General features: G+C 44.2%; 1 protein-coding gene across 13 annotated transcripts in view; it reads left to right on the top strand.

The window, feature by feature from the left end:
- The window catches only part of Parp11 (poly(ADP-ribose) polymerase family member 11), a 35,608-nt gene extending 15,495 nt beyond the window's left edge, over positions 1-20,113 (top strand). For 3 of the 13 annotated variants that reach the window (XM_038320030.1, XM_038320031.1, XM_038320032.1), the window contains 7 exons: positions 346-474; positions 1,213-1,333; positions 3,852-3,927; positions 6,885-6,957; positions 7,048-7,178; positions 15,690-15,841; positions 17,494-20,113. In XM_038320030.1, coding sequence (XP_038175958.1) covers positions 346-474; positions 1,213-1,333; positions 3,852-3,927; positions 6,885-6,957; positions 7,048-7,178; positions 15,690-15,841; positions 17,494-17,810 — 999 coding nt within the window. In that variant the 3' untranslated portion in view covers positions 17,811-20,113. Of the gene's footprint in view, positions 1-345; positions 475-1,212; positions 1,334-1,377; positions 2,218-2,971; positions 3,124-3,851; positions 3,928-4,552; positions 4,692-5,282; positions 6,958-7,047; positions 7,179-15,689; positions 15,842-17,493 lie in introns of those variants that run through there. The other 10 variants (XM_038320033.1, XM_038320034.1, XM_038320036.1 and 7 more) reach the window with 9 other exon arrangements.
- Positions 20,114-21,106: the final 993 nt, after the last annotated feature.

The raw sequence follows: 21,106 nt of genomic DNA, 5'->3' as shown, positions 1-21,106 counted from the left end.
AATGTCTCTTTATGCCATTAAATAAGATGACTATTTGAAATAGAAAAACAGATACATCTGATCTTAAGTAGTTGTACCTGACAAATTCACAAACGAATGTTGAATTATTTCTTGGGGCTTCGTGGGCACTGACCTATCCCTCCCGAGGAGGATCATCAGCCTGATGTGCTAAGCAGCGCTAACATTTTGAGTTGCTTATCTTCGGGGCCACGGTGCAGATAGCTGTCAGGTGTCACTGTGGGGAGACATTGGAATCTGGTTCCTGGTAATGAAGTAGAATGGTCCATAGAAAGCACATTGGTCGTTAATGGGTATTTCCTCCTCCACCTCTCCCTGGCTCTCCAGGAGATGTTTCACAAGACAGAGGAACTCTTTCCCAAGAAGATGGAGAGTGACGTGGATGACATGGACACCTCGGACACACAGTGGGGCTGGTTCTACCTGGCAGAATGCGGCAAGTGGCACATGTTTCAGGTACCCCACCCCAGACTTCACAGGCAAGGGCTTGCCACTGTGTAGACTCTTGCTCATGGAGCTCTGGAAGGTTCCAGCCCTGATGGACACCAGTGTAGCTAGAAGTCTGTTTCTTCCCCTGACAATGACCTCTTAGAAGCAGTGGTGAGCTTAGACAGCATGCCTGGGTGGACTCGGCACATACAAGCACATCCAGGTCTGATCTGGTGGCAATAGGGAGGGAGGAGCTCGGGTGTGACGTTAGGTGCTGTGTGTGCCCTGTATGTCCTCACAGCAGTTCTGAAGCGATGGCACTGCTCCATCTTCTGTGGGAGGACAGGGAGCTCAGAAAGTTCACTTGCTTGGTCCAAATTGCCAAGAGAGTTTAACTGAGGTTTGAACCCCCACACAAGAACTTGTAGTTTGGGTTTTTTTTTTCTCCCATTGTATGGTTACCAGGCTGGTGAAAGGTTTACTTTGAGCCACTTAGTGCAGTCATTAGATAAGTTGTGAAACTCGTGGTAATATGTGAGACGGCTCTGGCAGAGCCTATCATAACAGTCGCTGTTTTCCCCTGGACGCCGTTAATCATTTTCCACGTGCAGGCTTGGTTGTGCTCCCTGTGTATGGGGGAGGTAGAGAGGAGGCAGTAGGCACCCTCATTCATCTGTTCTCTGTCACGTGACCTCAGCTCCACTTCTGTGGCCAACCCATTACTGTGAACAGCTGGTAAATGCAACTCTCTGGTTTGTCTTAAAGCCGGATACCAACATTCAATGTTCAGTTAGCAGTGAAGATATCGAAAAAAGCTTCAAAACAAACCCTTGTGGCTCCATTTCCTTTACTACTTCCAAATTCAGCTACAAGATAGACTTTTCAGGTATGTTTCCCCTCCTAGTTGTGTGTTTCTAGAATATTCCTAGACTGTTGGCTCAGTGCAGTCTGCAGCTCAGGATTAGCCAAGATGTCTTGAAGCATGAAGTAAATCCTCCCGCTCTATGCAAAAGGAGCTCTGTAAATCTGCACTATTAGACTCTTGAGCAGCACTGCCATTTATAAAAGCATGTTCTGTGTTCATGTGTGTTAACATACGTGGTGTTGCTGTGTGTTTTGAGTTTATGTAATGCTCTTTATAGCTCTTTTATGTTTTGATTTTTGAGATGAGGTCTCGCTGTATTGCTGGACTGGTCTTGAACTCACAATCCTTCTGCCTCGGCCTCTGGAGCAGCTGGGATTGCAGGCCTGGACTGCTGTGCCTAACTTACAGCGCTTATTTTACTCGGCACTACATCCCTGGATATTGGTTGGAGTTGGGAACCTTTTTACCTTAAACATCAAACTGATATTAAATGATGAGGAAGTCACTGGTAGCTGGTGGTTGTTTCAAGACCAAAGTGAAGCCAGGTGACCTTCCTGTTGATGGTTTGCTTAGATGGCTGCCTCTCGAAAGGATGCTGCTTCCTAGATGAGCCCAGCTAATGTGCAGATCAGCTTCAGTTAGACCCATGCCTCTTTGGGTTCCTCCCACCATGTGGGGTCATGTTATCACGTGTCTCATGGAAACACTGTTGGATTCACTCTGTAAGTTCCAGGCTGCTGTCACCCACTGTTGATGGCTTTGAGGCAAAGGAGATTTGAATGGGGCAGCTTCTTAATAACCGCTCACTTTTAGTCACTCTGCACTTTGGTCTTCTAGCTATTCTTGTCCCGTTGCTGAGTTGTGTCTTTCTGACCGTGGTGGTGCTGATGTGCTGAGGATGGAGTGTAAGTCTGAAATGCTTCCCAGAAGTGGTAAAGGGTTCTCAGGGACGGTATAGACAGAGCTAAAAATACCATCTACCAAACTTGATTTTCTTGTAATTGCTGATTATCAAGAATGATTCAAAGAACAGATGAGTACATTAAATTTAAGAAGAGTGAAAACAATTCTGTTTTTACTATCAATTAATCCTGACTTTCAAAGCCAGCATTAGGCAAGCCGGCTCCCCATAGGGCATGCTGACATTGGTGCTCTGTTCCAGCAGAAGGTGTTTGGTAGATGTTGCTGTGTTCTGCGCTAGTGTTGTACACAAGCACAGTTTTGGTGGCAGAACAGACAGAGTATGATTAACACAAATCAGGCCTTGTAAAGGGGATGCCATTTGTTGAAGTGTGTGGTAGGTAATTCAGCAGGCCACTTCTGACTAAGAATATTCACTAGTGAACTATACTCTCTGGGAGATTCCTGTCAGGAAAAAAGATTAATTCAAAATATTTTTGTAGATGCTCAGAATGTAGTTCACTTGGTAGAGTACCTGCCCAGTATGCATGAAACCCCAGCACAGCATAAACCAGGTGTGGTAGTGCACGCCTGTAATCCCAACACCCAGGATGTGGATAGGAGGATCACAACTTCAAGGCCCGCGTCAGCGACATAATGTGTTCAGGCCATTTTTGCCTACATGAGATTATATATATAATCTTTACTAAATTATGACAGTGGTATGCGGCATAAATGAATAAATGGTGATGTTTTAAGGTGCAGCTACTAGCGTTTTCCATACACTGTTGGAGGATCTTTAACCCAGTCATCCTGCCACTGTCCAGCTTCTCTCTCTGAACGACATGGAAAGTAAACGCAAAGGAGACAGCTGTGAAGATGACTCCACAGGTTTTGTGCCAGGTCCTAAGGTGATCTTGCTTTTCCTTGAATGGTGGCAGTTCCCTAGCGTGCCGTGTCTAGGAGAATGCAGGAGTGGCAGAGCACACGTTTGACAAATGCAGTGACATTTGTTAAGATTTACTGCTTGACTGGGAGGTTAAACGGGACCTGGTAAACACTGCCAAGGCCGCGGTGCAGCAGAAGATGCTACCTAGATAGCGGCCCTTCACCGGGAACTGTGTGTAAATACATGTTGTCTCTGGTTGGGTTCTTTTCCTTTTTCTTTGGTTTAGGTGTGCAGTTAAAAGATGACTAAAGAAACACATTGTTGAAATTATGTGAGTTGTGCAGATGTTACATGGGAATGTATCCCTCTCTAATTTCCAAATTCTTAGGGAACCCAGAGTGCATTTCTCCGTGTAACAAATCCAGTGGAAGATTTAGTATGATGACATTCTATGCTCTTAACTTGGCCGCTTTTGGGCTTGTATTTTAGTGTCAGTTTAGCTGAGGTGTGATGCGTGTGGAGCAGGGTGTGAGGTGAGCATCTTGGTGTGGCCTTAGATCAAGAAGCAGGGCCCCTGCACTAGCACCTTTACAACATGATAAATAGGTCGATGGTGAAAGATCATAACTACCTGGCCGTCCTCTCCTCCCAGAGCCGCATGACTGCCCTGTACTGTGGCTCCTCACGTGCATGAGACCTCGGAGCACTGTGTGTTTCTGTGGCTCATCTGATCTGTCTCTTTGTGCTCAGAAATGAAGCAGATGAACCTCGTCACTGGAAAACAACGCCTAGTAAAAAGGGCTCCTTTCTCCATCAGTGCCTTCAGGTATGGTAAATGGGGTAGCACGAGGGGTGGGCTTCCCCTCTCCCCACTTTCTTACTCTTTGGCAGAAAACCAGGTAGACTAACATTCATCTCATGAACTAATAGCGATTTTTGCAATATAAAACCTCTTATTTGCTGATTAAATAATCACTGTCTTCTGCCATTGTTTCCTTCCATTCTCTCTTGTCATATGTATATATTTTTTCAATTCTTAGACCAGTGTGCATGATAATTACAAGATGCCATGTGGGTTTTGTTTCAAACCCTTAAAATGGCCTATTGAATTTGAACTGGACATACTGTCAGAGAACATTCCAGGTATTTGACCATGAGTCCTAGAGAACTGCCCACGTGGTCTGCCTCTGCACTGATGTAGCTCCCCGTTGGGCAGCTCTGAGCTACAATGCCAGTCCACATCGACTAGAGGGACAGCAGTGCATCTTCCCTGGGTCCATTTTCCTTTTGCTTACTTTTGCCATATAGACTTAAAAAAAGGATTGTTGTGTGTCAAAGGTAAATACACACCTGTCGCGCATAGGAATGGAAAACAAGTGGAGCACTTTAAGAGTGTGTCTCCCATTTTCTAGAATGATTCCTCAAGTGAACGTTGAGTTCTTTCTCTTCAGAGAATTAAGATCCAGCTGGGAAACAAAATGACAGTGTGTGAATTGTAAGAAATGCCCTCATGCACCTTTCAAAGAGCTGCAGAGAAAGGAACTGAAGGAACTAGCAAGGAGAGAAATGCTTTCAGTTTCCTTTCTCAAGGTATTTGGCTGATATTTTAATATCATGACTTAAGAGATAATAAAGGCTTTCCTGCATCTGTGGGACACAGACTATGTTCTTACTTCCTCCATCATGTATGCATTCTGCAGTGCCAGGAATGGAATGCATTTCTTATCTCCTAAGAGTGTACTCTGGGGGAAAGACACAATAGCGGGAAGAGTTTCACATCTGTGTGTTGCTATAGCTGGTATCCCTTTGAAGCTGGTGGAAAGTCCATGCTGGGGTCAAGCATTTTCTTCTGTCCCAGGCTATACAAACTATACAACAAAAACAGAAGGAGCAGGGGGAGGAAGCAGCAGAGGACAGCAATTGAGGCTGTAATGAAAGGGGAGGAGTTAAGTGTGAACGCTAAGGGGATGAAGGTCAGGAGCTGATGCAGAAAGGCTAGATGTAGGGCAGCACTGGGCACTCATCACAAGCCTGGCCAATGTATGTTCTGTCAAGGTTGTGGGTCCATAACAAGTTATTTGAACCTTTCCCCCATAGATGAAAGATACATTGGACAAAGTGGGATGGGGGGCAACTCAGGGTTGAAGTTAACTTAAATAATAATTCCTATAATATTTGAAGTTCTTCTAGAACTCTCCTAAAACAATTTGAATATTCCTACAATAATACACATGATGAAGAAAAATATCAATTTATGCCAGACTCCTTTGTTAGCAAACTGACTGAAATTCAAAAATGGAAGAGCGTGACTCTGAAGAGGTTGCTGGAAGCAAGCTAAGTATCACCAGAAGCAAGCATTTAAATAAATTCTAGTTCTGTCTCTGTTTTGGGCCCAGAATCCTAGGGAACAGCCCACTTTGCTCCTACACCAATGCAGAGCCCCACTGGGCAGTCCCTAGGTGACATGTCAGGCCCGTAGTGACTAAAAGAGGCCTAAGGAAGATGCTCCACTTTAGCTCCCCCTTCCCTGCGCCTGGGCTGCACATTATTTTTTGCTCCCCTGTCCATGTACAGATGATGGAATTGTGTGTGTGTGTGTAACAGAGGAGGCATTTATTTGTTGCATGTTAGCTGAGTGTCTGCCATGTGCTGGGATTCCCCTTGACCCTGGGAATGAGGATATTGATACATTTTGATAAAGATCAGAGTAAGAATTGATTAAATGACCAAAACAACATAAGGGCAAAAATGTGTGCTTTGTGTTGCCGGTTTGTGTTGATCAAAACTTGGCTTTCTGAACCTAAGGGAGCTATAAAGGACACCTGGGTGTAGAGATAGCTGTGAGAAGGAGTGAAGAGTCAGAGCTGACCAGAGCCCTGACTGCAGCAGGAGGAAAGGTTCCCACTGTGTACTTGCTGGTGCACTGAAGACCTTCCTGAGTGGTTTCCAGCACCCACATAGGCAGCTCACAATTGACTGTGGCTGCAGCTCCAGGGCATTGGGTGCCCTCTTCTCCTTCTGCAGTCACATGGACATATGTAGCACACTTGTACACAGATGCACACACATGCAAATAAAATCTTTTAAGAATTGTATATTATATTGTTTTTTTCCAAAAGAATTACGAAGTTTGGCAAAAATGAGCTAAGGATAGGTTTGAAGGTTATTAATTTCCAAGGAAGGTTATTGTGCCTGTCTTAGCATTTTGCTGTTTACGTCCTATGGCTTGACCATATTGTATGGCCTTTAAAGATTTGCTGCCAAGTGTGACTGCACTGAGCAAGTCAGGGGGCAATGTCTAAGGAAACTGAAGGCAGAGAAGAGGGCTGAGTTAGGTCATAGAGGACAGAGGGTGGGGATGATTGGACCATCTTGGAAAACAGCAATAACTGGTAGACTTTCCAGTTTTATTCAGTACAAATATCAATAAACGCTTTAGATTTTCTTTTAAATCAGCCTACTTTTTCTTAGAAATTCCTTTCTTTGGCTAAAATTTTCTTCACATTTTATAGAAATCTCAACAAAAGAAATTGAATTAATGGTTTCTGAAGTGTTGAAGCTATGTAGATTTGTATAGTCCTGTCAAAGTTTATAATTCAGCATTTAAAAGTTAGGAAAGTAGACTTTCAGTAAATATTTCTAAGTGAAGCCAAAGGCTAAACTTTATCATGTTTGTCATAAGTACTTTGCAAACAGAAAACTCAGCCGCGGAGAAAAGGCGAAACCACCAACACTAATTATAACCCGCTTCTGATACTCTGCTCTGTCTTTTGCTGTTTGAAGTTACATCTGTGAAAATGAGGCCATCCCCATGCCAACACACTGGGAGAACGTGAATACGGAAGTTCCCTACCAGGTGAGAGCAGATGACTGTAGGGCAGGCCGGCAGCCATCCCAGGGGCAGATGGGAAGGCCACTGCTAAACTCTGCAAACTTCTTCTCCCAGCTGGTCTCCCTGCAGAACCAAACACATGAATATAACGAAGTTGCCAGTCTCTTTGGTAAAACAATGGATCGGAACCGAATTAAAAGGATTCAAAGGATTCAAAACTTAGACTTATGGGAGTTCTTTTGCAGGTGAGTGGGCTCCTTGTCCCTCTTTCCTCCCTGTCTCACTCTTCCAGACTGCAGGGACGGCTCCACACAGAGCTTAGCTGGCTTCATTTTCAGCCACAGACAAGCTGTTCTTCTCTTGCCATGCCTTAATTTTTTTTACATTGATTTTATTTCATGAGTATGACTGTTTTTCCTGTGTGTTTGTCTGTGCACCATGTGCATACGTGGTGCCTGAGGAGTTCAGAGAGGGCATTCTGTCCCTGGGTACTGCAGTTTACAGAAGTTGTGAGCCACTATGTGGGTCCTGCAAGAGCACTGAGTGCTCTCAACTACTGAGCCATCTCTCCAGCCCTTGCTGGCCTCTGCCCTCGTCTCTGTCCTCAGAGAGTAGGCAAGGTCTTCTCTGGGATACATTCAGTCAGCACAGTGGGAGAGCTCTATCTTTGCTAGGTCCAAGACTGCATCTTGGTTGAGATGGAGCTCTTTAGCTTTGCAAGGCTGCTTGCCTCAGCCCTTTAGATTGCATTAGAAACCTCAGTTGACACTATCCTTCCTGTAGCTCGTTGCTTATTTTGTTTGAAAGAACACTTTAAAATTTACCTTCAAATTTCTATTTCTTGCTTCACTTGGAGTTTATGCTGTGGGTTTAACAATCTCTATTTATTACTAAATATAAGTTAGAAATGACTGTTAGTTTTCTCTGTGTGCCTTTAACCTAAAAATAAAGCTTGTTACCTAAAGCTTGTTACCCAAATTAACTTGTTATGTTTTACTTTTGTAATAATACTTAAATAAGTGGTTCTCTGAAATATATTACATAAAAAATTTGTAGATGAGATTTGATTTCTGGTATTTTTATTATTTTCTGGGTTTTTTGTTTGTTTGGTTTGGTTTTTTTGAGACAGGGTTTCTCTGTAGCTTTGGAACATGTTCTGGAACTCACTCTGTAGACCAGGCTGGCCTCGAATTCACAGACATCCACCTGCCTCTGCCTCCTCAGTGCTGGGATTAAAGGCGTGTGCCACTCAGTTTATTACAAACTTTTAATGATTTATTCAGAAAAATTTCATATTAACACAAAAGTAGAATTCTACCGTAATAAGCCCTGTGTGCTTGTGATCCTAACATCTATCGGTGTTTGCTGCACAGGCCAGATGAGGAGGCACACACCTGCTAGCTTAGCACACAGAAAGCTAAAGCAGAGGATTGTGAGTTCAAGGGCTACAGAGCAAGTTTGAGACCAGCTTGCCCTACTTTATGGTAAGGCCCTGTTTCAAAAAAAAAAAAAAATCAAACAAATAAACATGTGCCCAAAACAGACTAACCATGCATGATTGTTGCTTTATTATCGGAAAGTATTTAAGGCCATTCCCAGCCTGTCCCCCATTTCATTTGCATATACTTGAGAATTAGACTGACTTTCCTTTGGTGATTTTTACAGTTTTGTTTCCTGTTGTTATGGTAAAATATCCTGACCAAAACAACTTAAGGGAGAAAGAGTTTATTTGGCTCACAATTCCAGGTTACAGTCCATCATTTCAGGGAAGTCCAGGTGGTGAGGAAGGTAAGCGTACTGAAGCGACTAGTCACGCCACATCCACCCTCCAGTCCTGCGCTGATGAATGCTTGCTAATGCTCAGGTCGCTTTCTCTACTCTTAACCGAATTCTCCTGCCTAGGGAATGGTGCCACCCACAATGGGCCATTCCAGTTAATCAAGAAAATTCCTCAAAGGCATGCCCACAGACCAACCTAACCTAAACTGTTCCTCACTGACACTCCATCCCCAGGTGACTCTACATTATGCAAAGTCCTCAATCAAAGCTAACCATCACAGTAATGGTATATGGAATTCTCCCATGGGGTCCCAACTCTCTGGGCCTCAGTTTGTTCCAGTTATCCTTGTAGGAAGTTATAATAACAGTGCCTATGCTCGTCAGCTTGTGCTTTTTATAGTCTGGAGTATTCAACCAAAAATCTTATATTTCTGACAGTCACTGAATTTACCTAAATTTAGAAGGTTTTATTCAGTTTATTCTTTAAACAATTAGATGTATTTATTTTGTGTGTATGAGTTTTTGCCTGCTTGTACATGTGTGCACCGCATGCACACCTAGTGCCCATGAATGTCAGAGGGGTCAGATTCCCTGGAACTGCAGCTATAGGTGGTTGTGAGCTGCCATGTGGGTTCTGGAACCTAAAGCAGGTCCTCTGTAAGAGCAACAAGTACTTTTAACTGCTGAGCCATCTCTACAGCCCCTGTTATTATTATTCTAATTCAGGCCTCTGAACTAGAGTTCATATTGGTCTCCTTCAGACTTCTGAGCTCTCAGGAAAAACATAACAATAGAGTGCTGAGTCCTATGCCATTTAATACAAGAATCTAGTAGACTTTCTTTGGTTTATACCCTTTGTGATCTTCCTTAATGTCAACCCACAGACACCTGCCATAACAGTGCAAAATACTGAGGCTTGTGGTATAGGCAGCCTGTCACTCTGACATCTCCCTGCAGAGCTAAAATAGCCTCACCGGTCTCATTGGCATGCGAGCTGTGACTCATCATATGGATAGCCAGGCCCAGAGTGAGTCCACCCTGCTGCGTATTATAATTCCTTTCTTACTTCCCTCCTTCCTCTTCTCAGCAAGTAGTCTTAGCCCTCACTTTGTGATAGGCAGTATTCTAGGTACTTGGGATTTGATGGTGTAGGTCTGTAGGTCAAAGAACCAGGCCACTGCTGACCCGAGGTGTATGGGTGAGCATAGGTTATCTTGGGAACACAAAGTGAGGGTGTCGATTCACCCTTGCCCTAAAGGAGGGTGTGTGTAGTGAATGTGGGTACTAAGGAGAGCTTCCTAAAGCTGGTGTTATTTATGCTAGACGTGGGCTAGGGGGAAGAGGGCATCGCATTATGGGCCAAAATTTATCTAAAAATTGGAACACAGCAAATTCAGAGATTTTCAAATAGAAGAACATTAGGTGAGTAGCATTAGAAACCTAGCCAAGAAGCCAGTATATAGGAGCTAATAGTGCCACTGACTGCAACTTCCCTCCATAGCTCTGAGTCAGATTGTCCAGCCATAAATTAAAATTAGCAGGTGTCTTTCATGCAGCCCTTTGTAAGCTAAACTGGTCATGTTTATTGTTTTGTTTTTTTCTGAAATGGTGGAACGTCTAAAACTTGGGGATGGGGTGGAGAGGCAGAGTGTTTAGAATGATAATTCACCAGGCAGTACTGTAGGAAGCTTTAAAGTAGTGACTCATCTGCGTTTTTCCTACCAGGAACATCTGAGGAGACACTTTTGATTGCATCAGGAAATTGACCTAGACTAGTGATGAAGGCCAGAAGATACAGGAGGGTAGCAACCAGGAATGATAAGATGACCAGAGTCTGGGTCTGGGTTAAGAGAGTCTGGGTTAAGAGAGGAAGACCAGGGGCTGGAAAGATAGCTCAGTGGTTAAGAGCCTATATTGTTCTTACAGAGGACTCGAGTTCAATTCTCAGCACCCACACCAGGCAGCTTACAACTGCTTGTAACTCCAGCTCCAGGGGATGACCCTAACCTCAGGTATATCCATATATCCAGACATACACACATGCACACTTAAATAAATAATAATATTTTTTAAAAAGCCAGGCGGTGGTGGTACACGCCTTTAATCTCAGCACATGGGAGGCAGAGGCAGGTGGATCTTCATGAGTTTGAAGCCAGCCTGATCTATAAAGTTAGTTCCAGGACAGCCTGGGCTACACATAAAAATGCTGTCTTGAAAAAAAACCAAAGAAAAAGAAAAAGAAAAAAAGAAAGAGGACCAAACTCTGGAGAGGATGAGCTGAGGAAAGAAAACCTAAGGAAAGCAGTAGAGTGTGGAGTTGCAGAAGCTAATGGAACCAGAGGGGTGAACTGCAGGGTTGCATCCTGAAGAAGTGCCAGGGGAGATGCATACTGGGCATGTCCTTGGGGTTTGCACCAAACTGTGACGAAAGGGAAGGTAATATAGTCTGTCGTGTCGTGTAGATGAGTGAAGGTTGGCAACTCTTTTAGGGAGCTTGGCGTTGGGAGGTGGAGGGAATGAGGAGTGGGTAGGGAGAAGAGTAGTGTTTCATTGGGGTTTATTATTATTATTAGTTCTTTAATGGTTAACATTATAATTGGAAGAGACTTATAGAAAAGGAGAGGTGAGAAAACAGGACAAGGGGGATGGGCAGTTGATGGATTAAGCACATGAGATTCAGTGGCCATGTGTCAGAGAAGAGGTAGACACGTGTCCAGTTAGACTTACGTAGAGACGAAAGCCTGGCTAGCCCACAGACTCCTTAATCCTTTCAGTTTCCATGGCAAATAAGTGAAGTCACCTAATAGAGTGAAGCACTGTGGAGATGTAGATAAAAGGGATAGAAAAAGGAGAAACTTAAGTGGCCACTGTGGGAAGTAGAACAGAAGAGCCGGGAACCATAGGATTTCCCACACTGAAGGTTAAGCCGAAGGTGAAGGTGGAGTCTGTGAGTGTCTGGAGAAGTCAAGAGGAGTTGCATGGGACTTACTTGAGAGGAACGTGGAAGAACAGCAAGATAGAGATGGCTGGAGCAGTCAGAGTAGCCAGGGTGTTAGAACAGTGAGAGCCCTGTCTTGATGAGGAAGTGGGCTTTGACCAGGCACAGATGCCTTACCTGGCTGTGTATCAGAGCCCTCTCTGGGACTCTTTTAACAGGTAGAGGGATCCATCACCTAATCCAGATCCACTGACTAAGAACCCGTGGTTCTACAGTGTTTCTGATGTTCATCTAGAATGGAAGACCACTGGTCTAAACCCAGGTGAATGTCCTTAGTCCAGAGAATGGAGGCACTGCTGCTCTGAGACAGTGTATGGGCCAGATACTGGGATTTTTGGAACCTTGATCCTTAGAGGATGGGGCTGTTGAGACATCTTTGAGAGCTGGGTGCCACAGCACTTTGTGTAGATTGAGAAGAGACTATGGTCTAATTTGGTGGGCAAAGTTGGGAAGCATTTACTGCAATCTTAGGTCTTTTTTTGAAAGTTTAACTCCTCTGACTCCGCCCTTCTTCTTCCTAGCAGTCTCTGTTTCGCTTTCCCCCTAACTGTCCAGCTATTGACCAGTTAGCTTCTATATTCAGCCAATCACAGTGACATATTTACATGACTCTTTACCCCATGGTTTCTAATACCTGTAAGATGCACATTCCAAGCCACGATTCCCTTTAACCTGTGTCTGGGGTGTAATGACGTGTGTGAGAAGCCTTCTGAGGCCAGAGGGCATCAGAGCACTTGGATCTGAAATTATAAGTGACTTTGAATCACCTGGTGGGGTGCTAGGACCAGAAACTGAGTCCTCTGTGAGAGCAGTAAGTACTTTTAGCCTCTGAGCCCATCTCTAGCCCTAAATATCTTAGTTTTTAGAATGGAATCTAGTCATTACAGCTCAATAACTTGATCTGAGAAGTAAATGTATTAATCAGGTATTTGCTTTAACAAAACAACCATGATACGGATTAATGAATACCATACTCAATAAGTTTACCATTGTGGTGTATGGGAAAGCCTTTTGGATAATTTAACTTGGCCTCTCTAAAGCAGTTGAGAAAGTTTCTTACGATGGAAACAGTATGTTCCAAGCGATGGTACAAAGTAAATGGCTAGAGGCCTTTTGCAGAAACTTTAATGTCACGCTTGCTTGCTGCTTCATCCCCTCAGTGTTATCAGGCACTTAAATGAGTGTAGGTTTGCTGGTCACACTCAGGAAAGATTCAAAACCAGAAAGGAAAGGACAGCTTGAGAGCGGTGGTGGCGCACGCCTTTAATCCCAGCACTCGGGAGGCAGAGGCAGGAGGATCTCTGTGAGTTCGAGACCAGCCTGGTCTACAAGAGCTAGTTCCAGTTCAGGCTCCAAAGCTGCAGAGAAACCCTGTCTCGGAAAAAAAAAAAAAAAGGCAGCTTGAATTCTGAGTGGGAATTATATGTGCATTGTTAAAAATCAGTGAGACAGTTAATACACACAGTCATAGAAAAAGAAACTAGGGATTTCTTAGTGGAAAACTGAATGAAAGAGCCGTTTGGCGCATGTCTTTCTAATATGAGCAGTGGTCTGGAAAGACAGTTGCCCTAGATCAAAGCCCATGCACTGAAATTTGATAAATATTGCTAAATGACTTCTGAGGAATATGCATTTTCATTGCTGTCACCACTTGGATGCATGTGCTTTAGCTGCCTGTTTTGATAAAATTTGTCAATTTCTAGTATGGGTGTTTTACTTTGCTAATTAATTTTTACATTTGAAGCTGAAATATGTGAAAGCATTAGGTTTACCTGTCAGTTGCTCAGATATGATTAGCTGGGAGCGGTCTGATTTGAAAAACCCTGAGAATTTTATTTGACTGCACATAGTATGGAAGGCATTTGATGGCACCGTTCCCAGTGTGGTATTTCTGGTCACACAAGTGTCTGATGCTAGATGTGCTGGGATCTGCTCCCTACCTGCATTTGTAAACTAAGAGGTATCCAGCACATTCTGGTTAAGTAAAGATGTTTGCTGTGTAGAAGGGGCTGGAAGCTTTACTAAAGAGTGAGGAAAAGCTGGGGGGATTATGTGTATTTCCTAGGGAACAAAGCTCATAGCTTTTTGGGGGGTGGTTATCTATGGAGTTATCTTATAAAAGAGAGGAGCTGTTGTGTGTTGAGGAATGGCATAGGCCAGTCAGTGGAAGTGGAGGTGGGTTCTAGCTCGCTGTTGGGATGGATGCCCAATAGTGTTAATCACAGAGTGATCCAGCCACAAGTCCTCCACACTGGAACGGGGTGAAGCAACCCCAGGTTTTTCCAGAAAGCTGCTCTCCTGTCCATTCATGGTTCAGACTACAGAAGAGTTCTGTGCCTCAGCCTTCCTATTGGACCTTGCTCTTTAGAATTATAAAATTGTAAATGCCACTTCTGAGTGTGCTTTTGTATTTACATGCAGTATGTTCTTAAGGAGAAGCTTGGGCACAGCTCAGGTGAGCTAGCAGAGATGTTTAGGCGAAGCATTTCAAAACCCAAAATGCAGCAAATAGCTGTCAAACCCCACAGTCCCATCATCAGACTTGACATTCCAATACTTGGCTCATTGTCTTTATCATACATCTCTCTGATAGAGGCTTATTTCATCCCATTGCTTATTGAGGCTTATTTCTCAAATGGATATGTTCTTTTGCCTGTAGTTTTGTGTTTTTACTTCATGGATATACATATCTATATAGTAAACAGTATTGTTTTGCAAAATACATTGATTTTTAAAATATTCTATTTGGACTTAGTATCTTTTATATTTACAGTGCACCTAGACTTAGTTTATTACATTTAACTTTTGTTTTTGTGAGACAGGGTCTCACTCGGAAGCCACGACTGGACTAGAACCTACTATGCAGACCAGGCTGGCCTCAAACTCACAAACATCTTCGTGCTTCTGCCTACCAAGTGCTGGAATTAAAAACGACTTCTGCCATACCTGGTTCCTACTTTTAATTTTCATATGTAAATAACTAAGTACCTATTTTTCTGTAAAAGTTTTTTAGCTTTTGGTTTTGTCTTTTCTGTTACTAATAGGGCCATTCCTCATTTCTGACACATTGAAGGTGTGTGTATTCACTGAGAAGAATGGTAAACTGGAACTTGATGCTTCTAAAACTTCTAAAACTTCCCGGTTCAGTCAGCTGACAGAATAAAATGTGTTTCCAGCTCAAAGACAGAATTCTTTGTCTAAATATCTAAGAGCTTTGTATTATCTGTTTATATTCTCGTCTGCAGCTATCTGTACTGCTCAGCTGCTTTAGACGATCAGTTTCTCCATCCTCTCTTTTCCTCTCTGTTCCACAGTGCTGGGCTGGAGCCCAGGCTTCCCTGCGTGTCAGTCAAGCACTCTACCATGGAGCTGTATGCCAGTCTTTTTGGATATGATTTCAGCCTTCAGTCTCAATGCTAGCTATACTGTTCGGTTTGTTCTTTTTGTTTGTATGTTTTTTGAAACAGTTTCATGCAACCTGAGCTAACCTCATTTTTTTTTTAGCCTAGGATAGCCTTGAATTCTTGATCATTTTTGTCTCTGACTCTTGTTCTTTTTTGTTTGTTTGTTTTGTTTTGTTTTTTCGAGGCAGGGTTTCCAAGAGCCTGTCCTGGTACTCCTCTGTAGACCAGGCTGACCTTGAACTCACTGAGCTCCACCAGCCTCTGCCTCCCAAGCACTAGGATTAAAGGCTGCACCACAGCGGCCCACCCAGCTGTGTCTCTGTCTCCTGTACCTCGGGATTACAGGCATTAAGTACCACACCTAGCTGATCGCTGTCATATGATCTTTATGTATCCAAGAGCAGTTGAAACAATTTCTTTGCTAGAATTGTTCTGTCTACTTATTTACATTATATGATTTATATTGCTGTTTCACCTTTTCTTTTGAACTTTGACCTTTAACCTTTTAAATTAATAAATAGCACTCAGTAGTGTATTTTTCTGTGTTTTTGTATCCGGATGTTTTGTGATTTTAGGAAGAAGGCTCAGCTCAAGAAAAAGAGAGGCGTCCCCCAGATCAATGAGCAGATGCTGTTCCATGGCACCAGCAGTGAGTTTGTGGAGGCCATTTGCATTCACAACTTTGACTGGAGAATTAATGGTGTACACGGTGCTGTCTTTGGAAAAGGTAACATCCGAATCTCAGGTCCAGCTTCAGTCACAGAAGAGAGTGCCCGCTCTTTAGGGAAGATTGGTTGCTTTGTGATTCAGAGTTGGGCGTGATGAAAAGTTACCAGCCTATAGGCTTCAGACAGAGTGGAAGCGAGACTTGCACATCTGCCATATTCAACAGTTCCCTGGGTTCCCATCACCCTGATAGGATGCTCCATGTTAGAGAAGCCTTGTAGTATTTGTGGTGTCTGAGTCAGCCCTTGCCATGGATGAGCCTTCACAGGGAACTGCTCCATAGCGAAAGCACAGAGTGATAGAAACACATTAATTACACTCCAGTATAATGACTAGTGGCTGGTGTTTTGTTGTTTTGCTTTAGAAAATGATAGGTAAGAATATCAGCAAGCACTGAAGGGGGAAGGTGGACAAAACTCCACCTTATTTCTAGTGTTGTTCATGTCCTGGTTCTCTGCAGCATGCCTCACGCAGGTAGGGAGAGAGCCGAGGAGGGTAAGGGGCAGGCAGGCATTTGTTCTCATGCTCCATCCTTTGTGCCTCACTTCCAGCAAGAGAGCTGACTCCCATTTAAGATTAGGAGGAGCTAATTTTGAAGCAGTGAATTAATTTAAGGATAATTACCATAAAGCTGCTTACTTCAGCTGTGAGAGCTCAGAAAAGTCCGATACCAGTTCTATCAATATTGGGTGGTTATGCGACTTTGCCATTTATGTCCCAATTTCTTAGAAGTAGGTACTTGATTGATTGTGTCAAACATTTCCAGAGAGTTGGCTGTCTTATTGAGTGTTCATGACAATAACTGGCAGTGTTCTGGAGTGCTCAGGCAGGAACAATGAGCTCGCTAGTTTCCTCTTACAATATAGCAAAACCCTGAGACAGCTTCAGAAGAGGAAGGATTCACTTAGACTCACAATTTCAGACGCTTCAGCCTATGCTACATTGGCACTGCGGAACCTATTTTGAGTCTGACCATCATGGCAGAGCATGTCGTATAAAGTGAACTGGCCCCTCCTGGCAGCTAGACCATGAGAAGTATGAGGAAGGCCTGTGGTTCTAATTTCCTCTAAGTCCCACACCTCTCGTTAGCACCAAGTTCCCAGAAGACTAAGTCTGTGACACTCAGGCCCAGGGAGACTGAAGAGCCACGGCACAACTGTGTACCGTCTCAGAACTTCATTCCCGCTTCTGGAGTTCCTTTTGGATTGCCCCCATGTCATAGCTGCAGCTTCTTGGGTGTGAGCTCTCAGGTAGAGCAGAGTTTGGCTGGATGCTGGGTGAGGGCCACAGGGCACAGGCTGAGGATGGGTACAGCTGGGAAGCATGACCTCCAGTGAAATCCAAACCTGCTGCACTTCTCACCATAGGATGGTTTTGTATTTTGTTTATTGGATTTCTTTGCAAACTCTCTGGGAAACACAAGTGTGGCACTTAATTTATCCAAGGCACAGGAGGGCACTAATAAAGCCTGGTACACCCATAGTTGCCTCATGTGGTAAGCATGGGAATTGTGTCCTGTTTTTTAGGTGTGCAGAGGAGGAGGTCCCACATCTGTCCCTGTGGTATGACCCGCGTCTGTTCTCCTGTCAGTCAGAATGTTGTCCCCTGCATTTCGTCTTCTCTCCTAAGTAACTTTGGCCCTTTCCGTTGCAGGAACCTATTTTGCTAGAGATGCCGCATACTCCAGTCGCTTCTGCAAAGATGACATCAAGCATGGTAACACGTTCCAGATTCACGGGGTCAGCGTGCAGCAGCGACATCTGTTCAGAACCTATAAATCCATGTTTCTTGCTCGAGTACTAATTGGGGATTACATAAACGGAGACTCCAAATACATGCGACCTCCTTCCAAAGACGGGAGCTATGTGAATCTGTATGACAGCTGTGTGGATGACACCTGGAACCCAAAGATCTTTGTGGTGTTTGATGCCAACCAGATCTACCCCGAGTACTTAATAGACTTTCACTGACCCCGCTTTCTAGGCTCTGGTCAAAGCTTTGCTCTCTCATTGCAGGCGGATTTGGCCCCCTGTCTTCTAGCCGCTAAATATAAATATTGGATACTTCTGAAAGAGATGCAGGAAAGATGCGGCTCCATATATAAAGAAGTACCAGCTGTCAGGTTGGTTATGTGTTGTTCTGCTTCTGTCAGTTACAGTTTTGTTAAGACCAATACTGTTGCCATTTTAACATACAGCAATGAGAGATGCCACTTAAAACCAAATGGGTTGAGTCTCATTACCGAAGCCAGGCGGTCTTTAAAGTTCACATGTTTGTGATCAGGTCAGATGATTATAGTTTGTGTTCCCCATTTGGAGAACTGGCCCTTGAGTTTTGACTTTATTGTCTGTCAGTGAGCATGTCCCTTTGTTGGTCTTCTGTGGGGGGGGGGGAGCATTTAAAACCCTGAAGCAGCCCCGGGTGCTCCAAGAAGAAGGAAACAAAGACATTGTCTGCCATGCTGGCAGCCAAGCTGGCAGAAGAGAGACGAAGACAGAGGGCTGCAGTTCACACCATTCTCACCTACCTCCCACAGGTGAGCTGACCACGGCTGCCCATGGTCACTGGCTCACAGTTCAGCCCCCATTGCTCTGTGGTCCCTGCCCCCAAAATGTTTATCTTCTCTTCGTTTTCCAGGCCCTGCAGTGATCGATCATTCCTAAGAGGCTTTATCTGTGTCTGTCCATGCTCTCCTCCCCCAACACACACACCTATAGCTGTTCCATGGTGATCCCTAAAATCCACATGTCTTAGTAGTTGGGTATCTCTGTTTTGAATGATTGTGGAGAGTATGGGATGCTGGGAAGAAGTCTGGTCTCTTTAGAGTAGTGACTGACAGTTTCCAACACCTGAGCAGCCGTCCAACTTAGAGTTGTGCTCATGGCTTTGTGTGCCTCTCCGCTTACCTGCTTTGCTGTCCTGAAGATGAAGTGGACAGCACCAGCTTCTTGCTCGTCGGTGTTCTAGCAGAGGTGAGACAACACCCAGGCGTGGTGCTGTCTAGGTGTTTAAGTATTAGACAAGGAGCTGCCTGTCTGATTGTCTTCTCATTGCTTTTTCCATGGTTCCTCATGGGAAAGATCACTCCCCAAGCCGTTCACCCAGAACCTTGTCCTAACTCTTAACACTGCGCTTTGTCTCTGTTGTCCCATCCAGCTTTGGCTGAGAGAAAGTGAGCACAATTTAGTGTCTAGAGCCCATGCCTGCATTGTTCTCTTCTACCATTTGAATTGGGAAGCACCTAGAAAGAATGAATGCATGTGTAGAATATGATTGGGGATGGCGAATCTTTCATCTTGGATATCGCCAGATTTTCCTTATAGCCCCGAATATGTGTAACAGCACAGTGGGCACATAAACAACACACGGGAAGCTGTGTGCACATCCTTCGGGAGCTTTCTGGCAGCAATGACTTCCTGGCTACAATGTGTAGGTCCACTATTGGTTTAAGAAAAGACACATTTTAAAGCCATCAGTGGTCACTGCAGCAGTGCCTGGAGGCGAATTGGCTAGACTGCCTACCTGCTCACCAGAACCATTGTTAGAGGCATTCGGCATTCAGGATCCAACAGTCTCTGCTAGCTAAGTTCATGTGAAGTATTGGAGCCCCTCTTCTTTCTAGGCATCTCCCCCGTTGTCCATGCACACTTCTCTCAATACTTGAATGACTGTTGTAGTTGGGGTTGTTTCCTTTTAGACTTGTGTGTCCGTGTGAAGGTGACTGAGAAAGCAGGCAGCCTGTACCATCGGTCTCCTTCGTTGGTTTGCATGAGGAAGGCAGGGCACGTCCTAGGGCGGCCATCAGGCAGCACTGCATTGCTGCTGGACTGCCAGCCCCTTTTACAGGAAAGATGTGATTTTGATACATGTTTTAAATATAATAATATAGAATTCACTCGTGTTAAACTTTTACTTGTTTTGTCTGATAAATGTATAGTAGAGCATTGTTTCCTCTGCTCATTGAGTCCGGTGGGAGGGAAGAGTAAGGGAAGCCATTACATAGAGATGAGCTGTGTTACAGAGGTGGCTGAATAAATCCCATTGAGTGCAAACTTGTCTTTTCCCTGTGTGGAGTCTAGACTTGGGGTAAAAAGAATTGTGTTTATGGAAAACATTTTCCTAAATCTTTTATCTCCCACCAGGAACAGTTGAGATTAGTGGATCATTTTATTTCTAGACTGGTGGTGGTGGCAGTGACAATGGAGAATTCTGCTATTTAATGTCTTGAGTGTATTGTTTCCACAATTGCTGATTAAAGTTTTCTGTATCTGGACTTGGCTTCTTGTGTGTGCTGTGTATATTTCTGATTCCTGGGTCTCAGATCCGACTGGGATTTTCCTCTCAAACTTCATAGTCTCTCTTGGATTTTGCTGCTTGTATCTGCCATGGACCCTGTCCAGTGACACCTCTTGGTCTTAGTTTAGATTGTTTTGAACAATGGCTAATGAAATAACCTGAGGATGAAGTCACATCCTCTGGCCCGTTAGGAATTATGAAGAGATCAAGGCCTGGTCACCGCATCACCCTTCCCTTAAGCGTACAGACCCAGAGGGTAAGTTCTGGGGGTGTGCCAGGTACTGCCGCTCACTAGCGCTCCCAGCTGTCTATGATGCCTTGCTAACAAACAAAGGGCAGCAGGATGGACACACCTACAACTGTGTCTTCCTGTCTAAAAGCTCAGCTGGTAGAGAGCAGCATGTGATAGCCATTCAGTTGACCTTCGGTTGGCAGAAAGCAAGCCACCTTCATGTGGCCTTTTCCTGGCTCAGCTAGGCTGTTGAGTCTCCTTGAATGTTTGGAGGGTCATCTAAGAGTCACCTGAGAAGTGATCATCCACTATCCCTGCGGCGTGCTTCCCCAATTTCCTTCCCTCCTTGGCGGAAGGGGCTCTTGTTTAGTCATCTTTATTTCATTATTTATTTGAGATAATGTCTTACTTTATAGTCCATGTGGCCTCAAACTTTGTACACAACCCAGGCGAGTTAGCTAACTCACAGTCATCAGATTACAGGATATGCCACCATGCCCAGCCTACTTTTTATTAATACTAAAAAAACGCTTTTGGGAGCCTGGAGAGATGTCTCAGTGGTTAAGAGTGCCTACTGCTCTTCTAGGGGACCTGAGTTTGGTTCACGGCACCCAGATGGCTGCTCACAGCCATCGTAACTCCAGCTCCAGAGCAGTCCAGTGCCTCTGGAATCCACGGGCATCTGTACTTTTGTGTTCATACCCCCCCCACACACACACATACAGTAACAATAAAAAC

Source organism: Arvicola amphibius, chromosome 2, assembly GCF_903992535.2.
Source record: "Arvicola amphibius chromosome 2, mArvAmp1.2, whole genome shotgun sequence".
Taxonomy (NCBI): domain Eukaryota; kingdom Metazoa; phylum Chordata; class Mammalia; order Rodentia; family Cricetidae; genus Arvicola; species Arvicola amphibius.
Note: the sequence above shows the minus strand (reverse complement) of the source record. Positions and strands in the feature narration are given on the sequence as shown.